The 19,457-nt window shown below is 51.6% G+C and overlaps 1 protein-coding gene across 1 annotated transcript; it reads right to left on the reverse strand.

Moving 5' to 3' along the window:
- Positions 1-2,479: 2,479 nt before the first annotated feature.
- On the reverse strand, positions 2,480-6,060 carry LOC124661646 (sucrose:sucrose 1-fructosyltransferase-like). Its single transcript, XM_047199520.1, has 4 exons — positions 5,700-6,060; positions 5,527-5,535; positions 4,294-5,159; positions 2,480-3,656 (listed from the first exon to the last, which is right to left on the reverse strand). The coding sequence occupies exons 1-4, from the start codon at positions 6,049-6,051 to the stop codon at positions 2,970-2,972; spliced, it is 1,914 nt and encodes a 637-aa protein (XP_047055476.1). The 5' UTR covers positions 6,052-6,060; the 3' UTR covers positions 2,480-2,969.
- Positions 6,061-19,457: the final 13,397 nt, after the last annotated feature.

Consider the following 19,457-nt stretch of genomic DNA (forward strand, 5'->3'; position numbering starts at 1 on the left):
GAAAAAGTATAAAAGTTAAGAGCTTTCGAGTAAAAATAAACAGTGGAGATTTTCCTTGATTCTACGATTCAAGCAAAATCTCGGGGCTACCTGACATAGGCATCCCAAATGGGCCTGCCTAATATAGTACCCGGGGTTTATTGAAGGCCCACTACCCGAAGAATAAGAAGACTCGAGAGCCCAAGATGTAGTTAAGGAAAAGATAGAGTTGTAATAGGAAGTGTTATTTGTAATCTGGCGGGATGAGTTAGAAACCGTCCCGGACTCTGTAATCCTTGTATAGCATGAATCCCTCGGCTCCACCTATATAAAGGGGGGGTCGAGGGACGAGAAGATCATCGAATCATTGTCTGCAAACCCTAGTTTTCATATTCGTCGAGTACTTTTCGGCTGAAACCTTCGAGATCTACTTGCCCTCTACTTCTAACTAAACCCTAGCCTACAATTCATAGGCATTGACAAGTTAATCCCTTGTCACAGGGTTCCATGGTGCGCCACAAAATTAAGCTATTTCTGTGGCGCACCGTTCCTGGTGCGCCACAAAATAAAATTCGGTGGCGCATTCTTAGGGGTGCGTCACAGAACTAAGCTCCGCCTATAAGGGTTTTCCTACTAGTGTGAGGTTGACTGGTCACTCCGGTGTTTTGGAGTAACTCTTGCTCGCCTAGAGAATTTTTCTCCTCAATTCTGCTTGCATTTATAAGGTATTATGGAGTAACTGGACAATTTTTGCTCCTCTTACTAGTTTGAGTCAGGACTTAACTCTTTGGATTTTGATTATTGATTGACCGACTCAATCTGATACAGGTATATGCGCTCCTCTACTTCTGCAAATTACAGTTCAAATCAAAGTACGAAGATTGGATTCAGATGTAAGCTAGATTGGTACACTGTCATGATTAGTATACTATTTTAATTACTCTTGTATTTTTTTCATGATCAATTGAGATCCGGCTACAATGACCCCTTCTCAATTTTTGCATGTCGAACTGAAATCAGTATACCATTTGTCATTTCTTTCATGGCGTGGAATAGAGCGGTGTTGTTGGTGTTGTACATGAATTCTTTCTCCATGTTTCGAGACAGGTTTGCAGCTCCTTTTCTTAGTTCTTTTTTTTCACACAAGGAGGGGTCTAGAAGACTCCAGAGAACCATTCATTAAAGTGGCAGGAATACAATTTGCAGTAATCCCCTTGCAACAACTCGCTCTAAGAACCTACTATTTGAAGGTTGGGGCCTACACTTTATAGAAAACACCCTAGAAAAACTAGATCGAAGCAATCAAGGACAAGAGTGTGTCTGCAACTCGTCGTCGGCGTCCTCAAGGCGTCGCCGCCGAGGAACGAGAGCCAACTGCTCGGGAGCCCCCTTCCGACGAGAACCCGCAGTCGTTGTCCACCACCATCCTGCGGGGAACGAATCACTTCGCAGGAGAGCAGCTTCGAGCACCCGCGACGGAGTCGAGCCATGGCCTCCGCATCGGAGGTTCAAGAGTTGCCGTCCTCACAGCCTTGGATAGCAACGGCGAGATCTCCAGCTGCTTGGTTGATCTTAGATAAATAGCACCTCTCCGGCAAAGGAAGGCCCCAACACAGGAAGGCATCAGTTTCAAGATCCTCTTCGATCTCACCACCATGGTGAGGCAGGGAAGAAGAGAGAAGCATGATCCCCAACCTGCCGTTGCCCTCCACTAACCTGTATTTAGTCGTCGGAGTGCAGAGAGGCTTCCCGCATCCATCCTCCCCCTCGCCACCAAGGCCGGCCAGGAGGAAGGACGCTTGAAATAGCAGGATCTCGTCGCTCATCCCCTCGCCGCCATGGCTGGCCAGAAGAGCTTCAGAGATCTTGGTACTGCATCGGCTCCTAAGATCTGCCACCGCTACCTTATTGGAGAAGGTGGATCTGCCTCCTCCCATGCTCGCCTCCAACCAGAGAAGGCCAAGCAGCAGCACCAGCGCTCCTAAACCATGCATCCAGCAGAGATCCATGGTTCCACCTCCACTATGGGGCAACCGCCCAATCCCCGGCATAACGCCAACAGCAGAAGAAAACCGAACCCTAAAATACTCCGGCGCCCTACCTAGACTCACTCCGGCCAGCTATTCCGGCGGAGCAGTCGGCAGCGGCCCGGCCAGCAGCGAGCGACCCTCAAAGCACTGTAGACGCGTGAGAGCCTGGGAGGGGGGAAATGAAGTGTCTGGTAGAGTGGCTGATTCACTTTAATTTTATTTAACTATTTTTGTCGTCGTGGAAACGTGTTTGCACGTGCCATCGCTACTAGTTAATTTAAAGCTGGACAATCGTTGCCTTTTGTCTAAAAAAAAACTGGTCAATATGATCCAGTTTGATTTCCTGCAAACATGCGATGTGTCACTTGGAATCAGCGTTGGTATCACGAATAGACTGTATATCTGTATCGTTGAGGACTTGAGGCCTCTCCGGTTCCAGCAAAGAATATAAACATTACAAGCTCGAAGCATGTTTGAAACAATATAGCTAACCGTACCTTGGCGAGATACGGATGAACAACTGGGACAAAAAAGCACCGGCAACAAAGATTGGAGCTACATCAGGTAGGACGACAGCGAACGAGACCAACAAAACTAAAAGAAGGGGAGAGGTAGATAGTAAGGAGCATGACATGCGCAGAGACGATGTGGAAGTCAGGATGCCTCGTTGGGCACCATCGTGTCATCAGGTGCAACGACATGAACCAACACCTTCTGGTCCAGACTGCTTGCCCAGCCATGGGACACGAGGGCTCCCTCCTTGATCTACCGTCTTGGCCAGATCGCAATCCAGTCCAAAGAGAGCCGTCAGCCCCTCCACAGCATGCAATGGCACCACCCTAGCTAGAACATGCCCGCGAACTTGCGAATGAAGATCTCTGTGACCTGCTCTCCTTCCCTGACGATCCCCATCCAGCAAGCTTGACGATCGCCATTGACATGTTCTTGACTAGTTTTCATCTACATGTCGTCAGCCAAGAAGGCCCGACTCTCGGCCGAGGCCATCTCGTACACGACGAGCCCCTCGGTGGTGATGGTGGCGCTCGTTGCGTTGTTGAACAGGTACACCCCTGCCGCGGCGTAGATGGCCTCCGTCGGGTATGCCCGCGATGTCACCGTGGTCCTCCCACCCATCACGAAGCTCTGCACGATGGAGTGGTCCACTAGCACCCTCACTGAAAAGGTTTCACCGTCAAGCACTGGCACAGTGCCGCCAACCACCCGGCTCACGACGTCCTTTGCTCGCGTCGACCGCGACTCATCGTGGCAGTAGTGCGTCAGGAGGCTGCCGTCGAGGCCCTTGGACACGTAGAAGTACGCTGCCGTCTGTTCGTGGCGACCGTCGGCGAACACGAGGAGGCCAAAGGGGCCGAGCGCGCCACGCACGGCTGCCCCAGCGCTGCTACTACAGTTGAAGCCGACGTCGGCCTCGTTGAGTGCATCGATGTCTGAAGAGTTGAGGCGGAAGGAGGCCTCGATGTCAAGCTGCGCGCCTTGTTGGAGGGGAAGGTGAATGACAGAGCCGGCTTCAACGGTGATGCCACCGAGGTCTGTGGCGTTCCTGCGAAGGGTCTCGATCTCCTCCACTGGCCATTGGATGAGGTTCGTCCGGGTCTTCTTGTCAAGCTCCACCGTCCTCGGAATCGACTGCACACACGACCATACATACACCATTAATTAGTCCAATAATTAAACACTAGGCAGGTACAAACACCATGCATGAAGGAAAACTTTGACTGCAAATGACTATTGTTTTGTCAATAAAGGGGCCCGTGCCATCCAGTGACTTCTCCATTGAAGACACGAGACCCGGCCAAGAGCACAAATGATATCTTAGACTCCACATAAACAACTTTAAAAACTGCAGGTCATGTTGTCTCGGAGATGCAGTGAGATCAATGATGAAAGTGACCCAAAGGAAAACTACAACTAGGCCTACGAATCGGTAAGTAAATAATGATCAAATCAGCATCATGCATCTACCATGATGATTAGTAAAAATAGAACTAAATTATATGCTGGGGTATATACATATTAGAACTGAGAATTATATGCGGCCAAGGGACTGGCCATGTGTGTCAACAGGCACGCAGCTACTAACTATGATAGCAACCTACAAAGCTAGAGGTGAACAAGACAGAAAGAAAGAAACAACAAGACGTAGTACAAGAGGTCATAATCCATGATCGTGACAACGTCCGGTGATACACCCATGAACCAATCAATGATGATGATGCGAAAATTCAGGTACGAGAATTATTAAGGTCGGGGTGTAGATAGTTACCATGAGGGACGCCCATCCCTTGGCTTTGTCGGCCTGCTCAGAGTCGGTCTCGCCGACGAACGCCCAAACGACGCGCCGGTTCTTGATCGGGTCGTAGAAGGACTTGGACGCGTAGTACTTGCCCCAGTCGTATCTGAGGCCGATCCCAAGGTCCGCCTCGGGGTCCTGTGGCGTCCATGTGTTGGCGGCGGCGTCGAACCACCCAAGCGCGTAGTAGTCGTGCCACTCGTCGTTGGCGCTCTCCTTGAGCACGAACAACACCTCCGGCGAGGAGTCGCCACCCAACATCTCGGATGAGTTGCCGCCCACAGGGTAGATGTCAAGGCACTCGTACATGCCGGTGCCGTCAGGGCCACGATGCATGTTCCCTGGCATGAGCTCATAATTCACAAAGTCGGTGGTCTTGTAGCTAAGGACGATGCCAGCATGGCCGTCGTCATCCTTGGATCCGATGATGGTGCGCCACGTATTGTCGGAATGTTCGAACCAGGCCGTGAGCGGGTCACGAAAGTCCTTGAGCCCGATCCCAGGTGGCGGGAAGAGGATGGGGTTGGCGGGGTGCTTGATCCAGCTACGAAGGAGCGGGTCAGATGGGTCGGCGGGCACTGCGAGGCACTGGACCTGCGAAAAGGTGTCGGTGTTCCCCGTGTATAGCAGGATGACACGCCCGTCTGGGAGCACTGTGATAGAGCCCGTCAGGACGCCGTTGATGTCGTACCACTGATCGGGCACCAAGGCGACCGGGAGGTGGCGCCAGTTCACCAGGTCCTTGGACACGGCATGTCCCCAAGATACGTTTCCCCACGAGTCGCCATAGGGGTTGTGCTGGTAGAAGAGGTGGTACCATCCGCCATAGTAGACCGGACCTGCGAGGCAACGCGTTTGAGTTAAGAGATTGAGCACCATGAGGCCTGCATTGCCCACAATTTTTGATTTCTTTCTTGATAGTGCTAATAATTTACAACTGAGAAATCTAAAAAGGTATAAAATTATACTATTGTGTGTTTCTCTCAAAATAGCGCAACACACACTAAACTCGAACTTTGCAGAACATTATACCTTTGGTACTGTAGTGTGTATATATTATAATATTTTTGTACTACACAAAGAATCCCTATATATACGAAGTGGGTATGCTACAGTATTGTTTAGGCATGTGAATGTGATGGAACGACTCCTCTGAAAGCCCAAAGAATATTCAGAAGGAACAAGGATATTCTGTAGTATACTGACCGTTGGGATCTGCGTACGTGTATGTCGGCCGAGGAGAGTAGACCGGTACGCCGCCAGCAGACAGAGTAAGAAGCAAATTACGTCGTCAGCCGAGGAGAAAGAAGAATATATTCCACGTACGGTCAGAGAAGATGAAGATCTGAATCTGGAGATCGAACCGCGAATTAACGTACCGTTCATGTAGTGCTTGAGTGGCTGGAAATGGAACCCGGTGTGCTGCCATTGCAGCATGGCGTTGCTCCACGGGAAGCCGCCGTCGGCGGACAGGCCGAAATCCTTGCCCCTGCTGCTCCCCGGAACCGAAGACACCTCGCCGTCCTGACCCAGATCCACCCTGCCACCCGCGAAGAAGCCGACGACGACCAGCAGCACCACCAGGGCCGAGGCCGCGCACGCGCGCCACCTCACACCGCCGCCGCTACTCTGGTTTTCACGGGCGTCGTCGGCAGAGGACGGCAGCGGCGCGTAGGCGTACGGGAGCAGCGGCGCCGTGGTGCCTTGGACGACGACGGCGCTGGACTCCATCGCGTCGGCGGCGGCGGCGAGAAAGGGTGGGTGGGATTCTGGGCGGGCGGTGGATGGATCAACGGAGGAGCGAGCGGGCCCGATTTATAGCCTGCACGGGCGGGTGCAGGTGCAAATGCAGGGGAGGGGTTTTTGGCACGTGCCGTCGTACACTTATTGTTTTTTTCTTTTATACACTTATTGTTTTGACAGCCTGTACTACATTTGTCGATCGCTCCTGTCCGTTGACAGCATGTAGCTATGTCGAGCGCTCCCGTCCGTTGAGATCGCGCGCGTCTGCCTCACGGGGCCCACGGGGCATGTGAGATAGCATGTGGAGAGAAAAAAGAATTCTGGGAGGCCCCTCCTTATATATATTTATTATACTATTTATATGTTTGATTGACACCCCACCTCACGAGCATCGATCTCCAAGCAGATCTGAATCACCCAAACATACGTGTAATATGACGTATACAAGAGTAACCCAACTATTCCAATCTATGCCTCTATAGGGCTAAGTTGGTGCATGTGGCGTCTTCGGTTGTATGTTTCCGCTTGAGTCCATTGGCACGAAGGACAACTCGAGATCTTTTATCAAGGTCTATCGTTCTCCCTCCGGCACACTGCTTAACCGGGAACCACCTCTTCTATGTTTGTTTTCTGCTTCCACACTTGCGGCTCCTAAGGAGCTAAGTTGTGCTCGTGGAAGACTCAAGATGGACCATATGGCGGCCTCCTTCTATAAACACCTTTTCAAAGCTCAAGACATCACTATCCCTGAGTTGATCATTGTATCTGTCACCCGGAAGGTTACAGCCAAGATGGATGATCATCTTTGTGCCCCTTACTTGGACGCTGAGATTGAGTAGGCTATCGTCGTAGTGAACAAACATATGCCATGGGTAGGCTTAACTTGGGGCTGATGTACACTGAGGGATCCGGAGGAGGGGGAGATGGAGAAGATACACACGATGACACACGGGTTTACCCAGGTTCGGGGTCCTCGTGAGGAGGTAACACCCCTGTTCCTCTATGTTTGATCTGTATAAGCACACAAGGAGCTACAATGGTGATCCTCAAGCCCTTGGCTAGTGGTAGAAGATGAAGTTCTATAGAGGGGAAACCCTACAGTGTAAAGAGAGAGAGAGAGAGAGAGAGAGAGAGAGAGAGAGTCTATCCTCAAATACCAACCTCCGTGCAAGGGAGTGTCACCTCTCCTTATATAGTGGAGAGGAGACTTACATGAGAAGGAACCCATGTAGTGGAAATCTTTGACTACATCAGCCAGTTTTGGACTGTAGCTTTGACTTTGGGCTCGTGATGTCCTTCCTATCTTCTGTGAAGCTGACCTCGGTTGGTTTGCACACTGTAGCGTCTTCGTCATGGGCGTGCTCTGGTATCAGTTGGAATCTAGCGACACCCTCGTCAAGAAGTGATCCTCTGTATCTCTCAAATGTCGTGTAGCAGGACAACCGGATCTTTGACCAGCATTAGACCATTTGCCCTATGCCGGATTCTTGTGCCGGCATACGGGGAGTATGTCGGTATTGCTTGACATGTATACACAGTTCTTATGCCGGATTACCTATCGGGTTAACTTATGCCGGCATCAGAATTCTGGCTTCACTTAAGCCGGCTGACCTTTAATCCGGTCAACATTCAACTCATTCTTACGCAGTACTCCGGCATAGCATGCTTATCCGGCATAACTACCTTATGCCGTCCAATCACGCCCAGTCTTGACCTACCGGGGGTCATCCCCCGACATTAGTCCCCGAAGCTGATGTGGTCCAGTGGTGCGAACTGATGGGCCACACCAGGTTCTATTATCATACCAGATTAATCATTCCGGTTTTCTTTTAAATAGGAAGTGATTTGTCATCCGACATTGCCGTAACTCGGCTCAACCGTTTAGAACACATCGATCTTCTTGAGTATCTTTCGGCACAGCTCTCCACTAGTCTGCAACTTAGTCAGAGAATATCTTGTAACTAACATTTCGTCAGGGTCACTGTGACTGATAGGGCAGGCGCTTAAAGGGTCAAATCGCTATTATATTAATTAGTCCGCTTATGGATATCTCATGCAAATGCAGATATGGTTGACAACCTAAAACGTTGATGTTCTCGACCTATTGGCAATGTGAGGCTGTAACTGGGGAATAGGGACAAGAGCAATCAGAAGTGAACAAACGTGTATGCCACAATGCAGGGCAGTGGTCGCCGGATAAGTGATGGCACATTTTGTGAGCCGCACGTCGCAAGGGCGACACGCTGCCGACCTTTGGCGCTGCCCCACCGCCGAGGATCCCCGTCCACCGGAGTCCTGCGCCGCGGCGAGGTGTTGGAGATGGAAGGCAATCTACTTTGACGAGGGTCCGTGGAGGTATGGCTCAATTCTCCAAATCGCTCACGAGATCACCTTGCTCTTAGATTGCGTAGGGTTGGAGATCGAGAGGATCATCGGTGATCAACAGATCGGGAACGGGATGACGGTGATGTTCCCATCCTATCGTGTGTTGATTGGCCGGCAAATCTCTGAGCTCGAGGTGGAGGGCATGGCGGAGCAGGAGCCAGCACCGTCGATCTCGTCGTCCCGTGTACGTGCGGGAAATTTGGTTGCTGGGTTGCAGGCCCGCTCCAAGGCCATGGCGGTTGAAGCTTCACATAGCAGCCCACAACCCAATACTATTCTGGCCTGGACGGGACCCGCGCGAGCTGTGGGAGCTGGTGGCCTTGGTCGGCTGCTGGTGGAGGCGCTTGATGCGGGCCAAGTAGAGGAGCAGGGCGGCCGGATGGCGCGGGCGGGCGTGGTGGTTGATGGCGGGCGGGCGCGGTGGTTGGTGGCTGGAGGTGCGAGCAGGGCAGGACGGCGGCTGATGGAGCGGAGCGGGCAGCGGCTCGGTCGTGGCGGCAGCTGCGGCGCGAGCGTGCGCGTGGAGGGATGTAGTGGAGGTGGTTCTCGAGCGGAAGGGAGTGATACGTCTCCGACGTATCGATAATTTCTTATGTTCCATGCCACATTATTGATGATATCTACATGTTTTATACACATTATATGTCGTATTTATGCATTTTCCGGCACTAACCTATTAACGAGATGCCGAAGAGCCGATTCTTTGTTTCTGCTGCTTTTGGTTTCAGAAATCCTAGTAAAGAAATATTCTCGGAATTGGACGAAATCAACGCCCAGGGTCCTATTTTTGCACGAAGCTTCCAGAAGACCGAGGGGGAAAGGAAGTGGGGCCACGAGGCACCGACACAACAGGGCGGCGCGGCCCAAGCCCTGGCTGTGCCGGCCTGTCGTGTGGGGCCCTCGTGTGGCCCCCCGCGTTGCCCTTCCGCCTACTTAAAGCCTTCGTCGCGAAACCCCCAGTACCGAGAGCCACGATACGGAAAACCTTGCTGAGACGCCGTCGCCGCCAATCCCATCTCGGGGGATTAAGGAGATCGCCTCCGGCACCCTGCCTGAGAGGGGATTCATCTCCCGGAGGTCTCTTCACCGCCATGGTCGCCTTCGGAGTGATGAGTGAGTAGTTCACCCCTGGACTATGGGTCCATAGCAGTAGCTAGATGGTTGTCTTCTCCTCATGTGCTTCATTGTCGGATCTTGTGAGCTGCCTAACATGATCAAGATCATCTATCTGTAATTCTATATGTTGTGTTTGTCGGGATCCGATGGATAGAGAATACTATGTTATGTTGATTATCAATCTATTACTTATGTGTTGTTTATGATCTTGCATGCTCTCCGTTATTAGTAGAGGCTCCGGCCAAGTTTTTGCTCTTAACTCCTAGAGGGAGTATTTATGCTCGATAGTGGGTTCATGCCTCCATTAAATGCGGGACGGTGACGGAAAGTTCTAAGGTTGTGGATGTGTCTGTTGCCACTAGGGATAAAACATTGATGCTATGTCTAAGGATGTAGTTATTGATTACATTACGCACCATACTTAATGCAATTGTCTGCATTGTTTGTAACTTAATACTGGAAGGGGTTCGGATGATAACCTCGAAGGTGGACTTTTAGGCATAGATGCATGCTGGATAGCGGTCTATGTACTTTGTCGTAATGCCCAATTAAATCTCACAATACTCATCATATCATGTATGTGCATGGTCATGCCCTCTCTATTTGTCAATTGCCTGACTGTAATTTGTTCACCCAACATGCTATCTTATGGGAGAGACACCTCTAGTGAACTGTGGACCCCGGTCCATTCTTTTACATCGAATACAATCTACTGCAATACTTGTTCTACTGTTTTCTTGCAAACAATCATCATCCACACTATACATCTAATCCTTTGTTACAGCCAAGCCGGTGAGATTGACAACCTCGCTTGTTTCGTTGGGGCAAAGTACTTTGGTTGTGTTGTGCAGGTTCCACGTTGGCGCCGGAATCCCTGGTGTTGCGTCGCACTACATCCCGCCGCCATCAACCTTCAACGTGCTTCTTGGCTCCTCCTGGTTCGATAAACCTTGGTTTCTTTCTGAGGGAAAACTTGCTGCTGTGCACATCATACCTTCCTCTTGGGGTTCCCAACGAACATGTGAGTTACACGCCATCAAGCATATTTTCTGGCGCCGTTGCCGGGTGATACGTCTCCGACGTATCGATAATTTCTTATGTTCCACCACATTATTGATGATATCTACATGTTTTATGCACACTTTATGTCATATTTGTGCATTTTCTGGAACTAACCTATTAACAAGATGCCGAAGAGCCGATTCTTGTTTTCGCTGTTTTTGGTTTCGAAATCCTAGTAACGAAATATTCTCGGAATTGGACGAAATCAACGCCCGGGGTCCTATTTTGCCACGAAGCTTCCGGAAGACCGAAGAGGAGTCGAAGTGGGCCACGAGGCGCCGCCACACTAGGGCGGCGCGGCCCGGCCCCGGCCGCGCCGACCTATGGTGTGGGGCCCTCGTGTGGCCCCCGCGTTGCCCTTCCGCCTACTTAAAGCCTCCGTCGCGAAACCCCCAGTACCGAGAGCCACGATACGGAAAACCTTACTGAGACGCCACCGCCGCCAATCCCATCTCGGGGGATTCCGGAGATCTCCTCCGGCACCCTGCCGGAGAGGGGATTCATCTCCCGGAGGACTCTTCACCGCCATGGTCGCCTCCGGAGTGATGAGTGAGTAGTTCACCCCTGGACTATGGGTCCATAGCAGTAGCTAGATGGTTGTCTTCTCCTCATTGTGCTTCATTGTCGGATCTTGTGAGCTGCCTAACATGATCAAGATCATCTATCTGTAATGCTATATGTTGTGTTTGTCGGGATCCGATGGATAGAGAATACTATGTTATGTTAATTATCAAGTTATTACCTATGTGTTGTTTAAGATCTTGCATGCTCTCCGTTATTAGTAGAGGCTGCGGCCAAGTTTTCGCTATTAACTCCAAGAGGGAGTATTTATGCTCGATAGTGGGTTCATGTCTCCGTGAATGCGGGAGTGACGAAACCCCTAAGGTTATGGATGTCTTTGTTGCCACTAGGGATAAAACATTGATGCTATGTACTGTTGCGGTCGAGAAACCCACCGGCGGGCAGCGGCCGGCAACACCGTAGAGCGGGAACAACTAGGGCTGCGGCTGGCCCCGGTCCCTCAGAGCGACGGCCCGCAAAGCCTCCTGGTCACACGTCCGATGCTATCGCAAGGGCGTGCCACCTGACCTATATCTGGTCAGGAAGGTGTTGGATGATGCCTCGCTTAGTTTCCTGCATGGCATACACGTAAACGTTAAATACGAGCCTCGATCGGCTCTCAGGTTATCCTGTGAATCGGCTCAAAGAGCCGATCCACCCATGATTCGTACAAGGTGTCCGAATATATGGTGGTCCTGCTTGATCAAGATAAAGCTAATGCGATCTACGACGATTTAGGGTTTTCACCGCATAATCGGATCATCCTACTCACGATTGGGCCTCGCGCTCGCGTACGGTGTTCGTAAGCCGATCCTAGATAGGGCCTAAAAACCAACACGAGGTTGATCCCCGGAACATCCTGTCTAGGGCTAGCAAACTACACCCTACACGCCGCTGGATCCTCCAACCCTTTGTAAGGCCTAACTATTGCGGATATTAAACTAATCCTTGGGGAACAAGGAGCAACCGTAACGGATCGGATCTACTAAACGATGATCAAGCGGGGTGCCGCCCCTACACCTAAGGTAGGTGTAAGGGCGGCTAGATGTATAAGGGTTGCACTACGACGAGCATATGATACGAAGAACAATGCTAACCCTAACACATCTAAGATAACTACGTTGCTCGCCATAAAAAAGGCTTCGACCACGAGCAACGCATGAACAACGTAGGTAGGCTTGTCTTGCCTAGATCGCAAGATGCGATCTAGGCAGCATGGTGCTTACCGGAGAAACCCACGAGACGAAGGGGTTGGCGATGCGCCGAGATTTGTTTGTGTTGAACGTTGGTTGTTGTTTATTTCATAAACCCTAGATACATATTTATAGTCCAGGGGACTTTCTAACTCAAGCGTGCACCTAACCGTGCATGGGTAAAACTCCAACTCCTAACCGACACGTAATCTAATATGTTACATGATACAAGGGCAAACTAGCCCAAACGTTGCATACAAGGCCGATTCACGTATTTCTTCTATAGGTAATCTCCAAGCCCATCTTGATCGCGGCCCATCTCCTGATTTAGCCAAAATCTGGTGATAACACATGCCCCCCTGGTTTTGGTAATGATAATTTCAAAACCACTCTGTTTTTTGCTCCGAGGGGTCATGTCGTGGCAGAGCAGAACCATCGCAGTATTTTCCATCATGACAACTTGCCTTCCCAACTTCTCTGCACGATTTGACAGTTTTTTGGCACCACCTCCTCGAAAACCGTTCGAACATTAAATCCCCACTTCTTTTATTTAACCGCACCGAACAGTTCTCCTCCTCATCCTCCCCGCATTAGCACTCCAAAAGCCCTTCTGCGCACCATGTCTTCCTCTTCCTCCGCCTCATCGGGACTTGTCGTTGCCTAATCGACGGTACCTCGGAGGAGGGATCCTCACGAGGGGGAGAAGAAGTAGGGGCCATAGGGCGGAGTGCACACGGGACGGTGGTACGCGAGTTACCCAGCTTCGGAACACCTGCACGATGACAGGGGCCTACTGCTGCTTGTCCGGAATTATCCGGGCGCTTTCGCGTTGTTACAATGAGTTGTGGTTGTGCCTCTAGGGCTCCCGGGATCCGGCTTATAAAGGCGCACGGATCTAGGGTTTACACGGAGAGTCCTAGCCGGATTACGGATAGCCTAACTACGGTACAATATCTTGCCGTGCACGTCACGGATCCGCCTTCCATATACGTCGTATCGGATCCGGGTTCCTCATGGGCCTCCACGGATCCGGGTTACTCCTAATGTTGGTACGGATCCGGCTTACTGATCCTGAGCTGGACTTCTTCCTTCATGATCAACAGCAACTGGGCCGCCCGATGGGCCACATGCCTCATCACCATCTGTGGGCCACCCGGACTTGCCGGATCTAGGGACTGTCGATGGTATACCCATGAAGTATACCCACAACAGTAGCCCCCAGAGTTCTCCGAGTTTCTCCTGCAGTTTCCGCCTTGCTGGTCCATCATGATCTCCGGCAAACGTTGGTAACGCGGAGAAACTTGAAGAGCTCCAACTTCGCATTTTCTTCTTTCCCCAACTATTAGTCGGAAATGCTCTCATCCCGCGGGACTTCATCCATCGACATTCCAAAGAACATTTCCGGGTTACTCCGTGCTCGTGAATGAGAACCAACTTATCCTCACGCAATTACCCGGAATCTTAAAAGACTCAAACGGTTCCGCCAATTCTGGCGCCATTTTCGCGCGATTTCTGCGGTAACTTATCTCTAGCCATTTTTACCGTTAGGGTTTTGGACACGTGTCACGCATCCAACGGTGCGACGCTTGCGTTCCGACCACAGGATGCGGAACACGAATCTCATCCCCTCAGCCTATAAATATCCGCCGTCGAGGCCTTTACCCTCATTCACCCCCCTTCTCACCTCTCAGCCGAGCGCCGCCCGTGAGCTCTTCCTCCGCCGTGCCGGATCCTGCCGGAAAAGTCGCCGGAGCATCACCGGAGCGAGCCCACCACCGCAGTGTTCTTCGTGTTCTTAACTCCGGCGAGCCACCGCGCGGAAAACTCATCGCCGGCGACTCCAACCACCGCGTCCGCCATTACAGTAAGTCCTCGAGCTTCATCTTCGCGCCGTAGTTGGTAGGGGTGAACTTTGGGGAAGACGATGTGGGATCCGACTAAAGTAAGTTTCCGCCAAACTCTTTTTCCTCAGATGTCTTCAACAACTCCGCCTCCGACCTCGGAACCGATCATGGCGACCCCGATCTCCTCCGCCCCTCCTCCCTTCATTCCAGTCCGGCTGGATCCTTCAAAGGATTCCGGCAAGGAGGCCGAGGGGACCTCTGCTCACCCGGAGAAAGCTTCCGGGGCGGGTCAAACGGAGCACCGGGCGGAAGAGGTCACGAAAAAATCAAAAGCTCGGAAGCGAGATTCGAGGCTAAAGGAAAGTGGTGGCCCTGTACCACCACCGAGATGGAGCTCAAGAACCTCGAGTCGGAGGGCTTTCTGCAACCCGGAAGCTGGAGGTCAGTTCCAAATGAACTTGCTCCAGCTCCGAGGGACGATGAGGTGGTGCTGACGAAGGCGCTGGTAGAGCGTGGATTTTCATTTCCGCCTTCGGACTTCTTCCTGGAGATTCTGAAGACGTATGGACTCCAACCCCACAACATATCTCCAAACAGCGTCCTCGCCATCAGCAACCACTTCGCCCTCTGCGAAGGCCATCTCCGGGTAACCCCTGAGATCTCTTTGTTCCAATATTTTTTCTCTGTCAAGAAGGAGAGGATCCGGCAATCTGCCGAACTTGCTACATGCGGATCCATCACCTTTATGCTCCGCCCGGGCCGCGTCTACCCCCCAACCGACCGCCACGAATCCGCAAGGTACTGGTCCGGGGGTTTCTTCTACCTGAAGGACGTCTCCGACCCCGCCAGTGAAAAGAAACTTCCAGTTTTTAAGAACTGCCCCGCCACCGAGCTTCCGTCATGGACGCACTGCCCCCACTTCTCCGACTCGCCTCAGCCGACCCGCGGCTGTTAGGCGGATCCGCAAGCGCACGGAGGAGGGGCTGACGGGGAAGGATTTAACCCTTTCCTGGTTCACCAAGCGGATCCGACCGCTGCAACACGGGGACCGCCCGATGTTTGAATACACGGGCGCGACGATCCTATGCGCGCCACCAAAGACAATCTTTCCGCCGACGCCATCGACAAGAGGATCCGGGTCCTCCTCAAGATCTCACGTGAACTCCATGTTCACGTATGCAACAAAGACATCCATACAAATGGATCCGGAACCGCGGTACGTCGTCTTGACTTTGGTTTATTGATTTTCTTCAAACTTTTTCATCTAAGTGTTAACTTTGTATTAGCTCGAGGCGCTTGAGGAAAATGAACTCGGAACTCTCCTCCGAGTCCCATCCACCGGCCACGCGGATCCGGAAGCCGCATCGGAGGCGGAAGCTCCCGAGGCTTCCCGCCCCGCTAAGAGGAAGAAGCCAGCTCCTTCCAGCCCCCATGCGAAGCGCGCCCGCGAAGTGCTCAGCATTGCGGCTACCCGGAAATTGGAGGCGGAAAAGAAGCGCCTCTCGCTGATTAATACCAGCAACAAGGGGCAGCCTGCCATCCAGCATTTCTTCAAACCTTCCGGGTAAATGTCCACTTCCGAGACCCAAGTTCTGATTCAGCACTTGCTCTTATACTTTTATGTTTTTTCTGAAGCTCCGGAAGCCAGCCTCCCAAGGCCCCAAAGGTCCTCAAGAAGAGAGCCAAGCCGTCTCCGGCTTCATTTCCCATTACTCCTGAGGTTGAAATTCCGCCCAAGGCTTCCTCCGCCACCAAGCCGGATCCAAAGGATATCATCGACATTGATGACCTTCCGGAAGATCCCGTTCATCATGGCGACTCCACCAAGGGCACCTCGTCACCAATTCCTCCGCCAGATCAACCAAGCTCCGCTTTCGCGGAGCCCACTGAAGAAGAACAGGAGCAAAAGGCTAAGCTCCTCCAAGTTACCAACGCGCCCCGAGTCAACCTCCAACCAACTCCGTCCCTCCAAAAACTTACCCTAGCACAACGTCACGCGGAAGTTTCCGCCATGCTGAACAAGGTATGGGGAAAACCGGAGGAGGAAGTGGGTTATCTCGCCGAGCTAGAGGACAGCCTGAAGGAATTTTTCGCCAAGCACAAGGAAGTGCGGCGGGTAATACTAGCCCCCAAGCATTGGGTGATATAGTTCCGTGTAACGTGTATTATCCGATGCTTTCCCGGAATGTACTTTAGACGGAAATTTAAAAATTTTATATCTCGGACTGAATTCCTCGCTAGCCCCCAAGATTTTAAATATCCGGCTAACTCCTCGCTGCTTCATAGACCACACGGAAATTGCACGAAGATCTGCGCATTCATGTGCTAGAGCGAGATCACGGAGATCGAGGGCTGCGCCGAACGCGGAAAACAGCCAAAAGGCTATCCAGCTGCTGAGACCCGCCTTAAAGGTACGAGATCCGGGTCTTCACTTTTTGTGTTGTCATAGTTCAGGATGCATAATATGTGCAACTTTTCTGCCTTCAGAAGAGTCTGCCAAGCACTCCTCATTTGATGAGCTTTCCGCCAAAGTCAAGGTGCTTGAGGCGGAGAACGAGTCCCTCAAAACCTTCATTCATGAATCCTCCAAAAAGGAAACTGAAGCGAGGAAAAAACTCTCCGAGAAGCATGCAAGCGACACAGCGGAACTTAATGACAAGTCGGAGAAAAGCCGGGGCCGCGTTATTTCCATAATATCCAAGAACGAGTTGCGGAGGAGGAGGCGGAGGCTATTGACAAACTTATCTTCCGTAAGCATTTTTCCGTGTCGTTGCTCTGACTATCTTGTATGATTCCTCTCTAACGGAACTGAACCTCTTTCTTCCACAGCAAGCCTTGGCTTCGAATGGACAAAAGAGTCAAACCTTACGAGGACGGAGGCATATGATGAAGCGCGGATATCAATTGACGCGTTATTTGAAGCCTGTCGCGGAATCGCCACGGCTCTGTCTCTCGAAGAAGGCCAAAACCACGGTCATCGATACGATGACCAAACTTATGGGACCGGTGTCGGATTTCATCAGGGCGGCGAAGTCTTCAGCACGCGGAGTCGCCTCCCTGGTCTTGGCCACCTGCAAGGCTCACTTCCCCTCGCTCAACCTGGCGACTGTGGCACGCAGAGCCCCCAAGGGTTCCGACATGGGCGCCCTCCTCGCGGAAACCGAAGGATATGAACAGCTGTTTGTCAGGCGAGTGGATCACTCGTTCTGGTATAACAAACATGATCTGCCCGAAGGTTTTTCCGATGCTGAGGAAGAAGCAGGTGAGCCGGAGTATTACGGGGAAGGATCCGGATCAAGCGGCGAGCATTCCGAAGGAAACTCTGGTGACGACTCCAAAGCCGGATCTGGTGACAGCGACGACGGCTCCTCCTACCAGCAATCAGAAGAAGAGGACTCCGAGTAGAGTTCCTGCTTTAAACAATGAAACAAGTTGCATCATTTTGGCCCCAGAGTGGGTTTGTAATAAGACTTAAATTCTTAAGTAGCTAGGAACGAAACGATTATGCATGGGGCGGAAACACTTATCCTGCTATCCGTTTAATGTTATGTGCATGTTTCGTTTTATGTCGGAAAGCAAGTGCTGACTTCATTGTTTTCCAGCTTGCCCGCTTGACCTTCCGCGAGCCGGAAGACCTTAGCCGGAAACGCTCGCCGCGGCGGCGAAGCCCAATGGCAATCCGTCAATAACCGCGGAAACAAGCCCCCGGGCGTAGGTGCCGGAAATCGCTACTAGGAATCCACGAGTTCGCAACGGACAACAACTTAATCAGAAAACTTAAGCTTACGTCTCGAAGGACGATTTTTGAAAATCACAACTTTTGTACACGCCTAGGCGGAAGAATCCAGCTACTGCGGTTTTAGTCGGAAAACATACACGATCTAAAAATGAACAAGTAAAGGAGGTAAAAGACTCAAAGAGTGAACCATAAGCTTTATTTCATTGATCATGTATAACTATTACGAGTTTGTAACTCGGAAAGAATATGCTAAGTGTAGAAAGGACGTAGCTGTGCGATATTCCAAGGGCGATCTGTTTCATCGTAGATGTCATCCGGATCCTCACGCTTGCGTTTCCGGCGCCGGTTAGCGGGTCTATCCCTCGGCTCGCGGAAATCAACAAGGTAGTACGACCCGTTATGAAGCACTTTGCTAACGACGAAGGGTCCTTCCCATGGAGATTGCAACTTATGGTCTTTCACTCGTCGAAGGCGGAGGACCAGGTCTCCTGCCATGAAGGAGCGATTCCGGACTCGACGACCGTGATAACGTCGGAGCTTTTGTCGGTAGATGGCGGAGCGCTGGTCAGCTAGACTCCGAGCTTCTTCGATCGAGGTCCACGGATAGGCTGTCCGGCCTCGTCAGCTGTTTCTTCATTATAGGCGGAAACTCGCGGTGAATCGTGGATGATGTCGGAGGGAATCACGGCTTCGGATCCGTATACCGGGAAGAATGGGGTAAACCCCGTTGACCTGTTAGGGGTAGTTCGCAAACTCCACAAGACGGCGTCTAGTTCGTCGGCCCAAGCTCCAGGCTGCTCGTCGCGGCGGTTCTTCAAGGCGTGGCTTGATTCCTGATAATATTAGACCGTTAGCTCTTTCAACTTGACCATTGGATTGTGGGTGAGCCACGGATGCAAGGTCCAATCGAATCCCCATTGTCTCACAATAATCCTTTAATTCTCCCCGAGCAAAGTTTGTGCCATTATCCGTGATTATGCTGTGTGGGATGCCGAATCTCATCACGAGGCTGCGAGACAAATTTTAGTGTCGTAGCACCGTCGGCTTTTCTCACCGGCTTTGCCTCGATCCACTTGCTGAACTTGTCAACGGCGACCAATAGGTATTCAAAACCGCCGGGAGATGATCTTTTTAACTTACCAACCATATCGAGCCCCCAGACCGCAAATGGCCAGGTGATAGGTATGGTCTTCAGCTCTTGGGCTGGAGCGTTTGGTTGAGTAGCGTAGTACTGACAACCTCGGCAGGTCTTGACTATCTTGTCAGCATCTTCTTTAGCTGTGAGCCAATAAAAGCCTAGCCGAAAAGCTTTTGCAACGAGTGACCTGGGAGCGGCATGGTGCCCGCAGTCCCCTGCGTGGATCTCTCTGAGGATTTCAATGCCATCTTGATTGGAGACGCATTTGAGAAACACCCCTGTTGCGCTTCGTTTGTAGAGCTGTCCATCAACAATTGTGTAGGATCGTGCTCGCCTGATGATCTGGCGCGCAAGGA

Source organism: Lolium rigidum, chromosome 6, assembly GCF_022539505.1.
Source record: "Lolium rigidum isolate FL_2022 chromosome 6, APGP_CSIRO_Lrig_0.1, whole genome shotgun sequence".
Lineage (NCBI taxonomy): Eukaryota > Viridiplantae > Streptophyta > Magnoliopsida > Poales > Poaceae > Lolium > Lolium rigidum.

Excerpts from the sequence above, each read along its gene's own strand:
- LOC124661646 (XM_047199520.1), bottom strand. The coding sequence starts at position 6,051 with ATGGAGTCCAGCGCCGTCGTCGTCCAAGGCACCACGGCGCCGCTGCTC. Across the intron at positions 3,657-4,293 it reads AGGGATGGGCGTCCCTCATG|TCGATTCCGAGGACGGTGGA; the intron begins GTAACTATCTAC and ends TCGTGTGTGCAG.